General features: G+C 37.6%; 1 protein-coding gene across 5 annotated transcripts in view; it reads left to right on the top strand.

Moving 5' to 3' along the window:
• Positions 1–1,563, top strand: part of GYG1 (glycogenin 1) — an 18,636-nt gene that overhangs the window by 9,888 nt on the left and 7,185 nt on the right. For all 5 annotated transcript variants that reach the window (XM_027891888.1, XM_027891885.1, XM_027891886.1 and 2 more), the window contains exon 5: positions 729–855. In XM_027891888.1, coding sequence (XP_027747689.1) covers positions 729–855 — 127 coding nt within the window. The remainder of the gene's footprint in view (positions 1–728; positions 856–1,563) is intronic.

The raw sequence follows: 1,563 nt of genomic DNA, 5'->3' as shown, positions 1-1,563 counted from the left end.
TTTTTTTTTTTTTTTTTTTTTTTTTTTTTTAGTTATTCTATTACTGTGATACCAAACAACTTCTGACTCAACCTCGTTACAACCTCTACTTGCAAACTTAGGTGGCTCCTCCCAACACAGATTATTATCCTCACTTAGCCAAGCAACTTTTTAGTACAGAACTAGGAACACCTCTTGTCTGTTATGGGATTTGATGAAGTTGTACTAGAGTTGTCACCAAGACTGATTGTCCCTTTTTTTATCAGATCACCGTGGAGGTAGATGCATCTGGGACTGCAGGTCTAACAGGCCACTGATACCCTTACTCTGGCAGTGAGATATTGGTTATGCATCCAAAAGCATAAGTAATAAAACTAATTATTGCCACTTGATCGTCTGAGCTACAGCTTTCCTGAAGCTGAACAGTACTTGGCTGTCCTGGTCAATTTTGCTTTTTCTGCCTCATACAGCTTGAACTTCAGTTGTAAAAGAAACTGAATGGCAGAGTTTGTGAGCAGCTCGCTATCTTTTAGCAAAAGTAACCCCACACAGATTATTTAATTTTCTACATTTTTTGGATTTTCAAAGGCTGCAAGGTTTACAGGGTTGTTCACAAATAGAAATTTAGTGCTCTGTGCCAAACTTCTACTGGACATGACAACTGCATTACCAACTCTTACTGAAGTGACTGAAAAACATCCTCAAATAGCTATCTGATGCTTGTAGCCTATTAATGCTTTCTCTTTTAGGTGCAGATCAGGGGTTATTAAACACCTTCTTCAGCAGCTGGGCAACAACAGACATGAGCAAACATCTACCATTTATTTATAATTTGAGCAGCACTTCTGTATATTCCTACCTTCCAGCATTTAAAGCGTAAGTTCAAACTTTTTAGAAGATTTTCAGAGCTTACATAAACTAATTTCTTGTAACAGAATGAACAGGCATGATGTGAGCTTACATAGGTTTTCTAGAAGGAGACTGTTATTGTCACCAAATATGTAATAGTTTCTTCTCTTAAGAAAAAACAACTTGAATTAATGTAAGTCAAATGAGTTATCTCCAGATAAATGCAGAGAGAGCTGTATCTGTAGCTTAAACCACTTATCCCTGGTAGTAACACCAAAATTTAGAGTAAGTACATTTGACAGGTCACTTGCAAAAGGAAGAACCACTTCTCCAGTAGGGACACAGTCTAGTACAGTTCTAACCAATGGCAGTAGATTCTTGAATCAACTTGAGCTGGTATTGTTCCCACTTAGGTAACTTGCCCTTTTCTCACTCAAATTACTTAAGGTGTTTAATAGCCAGTAGTTAAAGTTCATCTAATCAGCCTACACCATTCAAATAAATGTGGTGAGCAAAGACTTGTATAAAGCTAGAATTCTTTCTGAACAGTCTAGACCTCTGTCAGTTCTTTAAGTAACAGCGCTATGGAACAAAGTCTACAGCCAACCACATACCATCACATGTTTCCTCTGTGAGGAAAACTGTATCCTTCCTAGCTAGCAGTATTAGATTTGGCATGTACATAAACTATGTCAGAAGCAGGGTCAAAGAGTTATAATAACACAGAAGGAAGGG

Source organism: Empidonax traillii, unplaced genomic scaffold (assembly GCF_003031625.1).
Source record: "Empidonax traillii isolate 1590-97213 ecotype Southwest subspecies unplaced genomic scaffold, ASM303162v1 scaffold334:size599637, whole genome shotgun sequence".
NCBI classification, from domain to species: Eukaryota; Metazoa; Chordata; class Aves; order Passeriformes; family Tyrannidae; genus Empidonax; species Empidonax traillii.
Note: the sequence above shows the minus strand (reverse complement) of the source record. Positions and strands in the feature narration are given on the sequence as shown.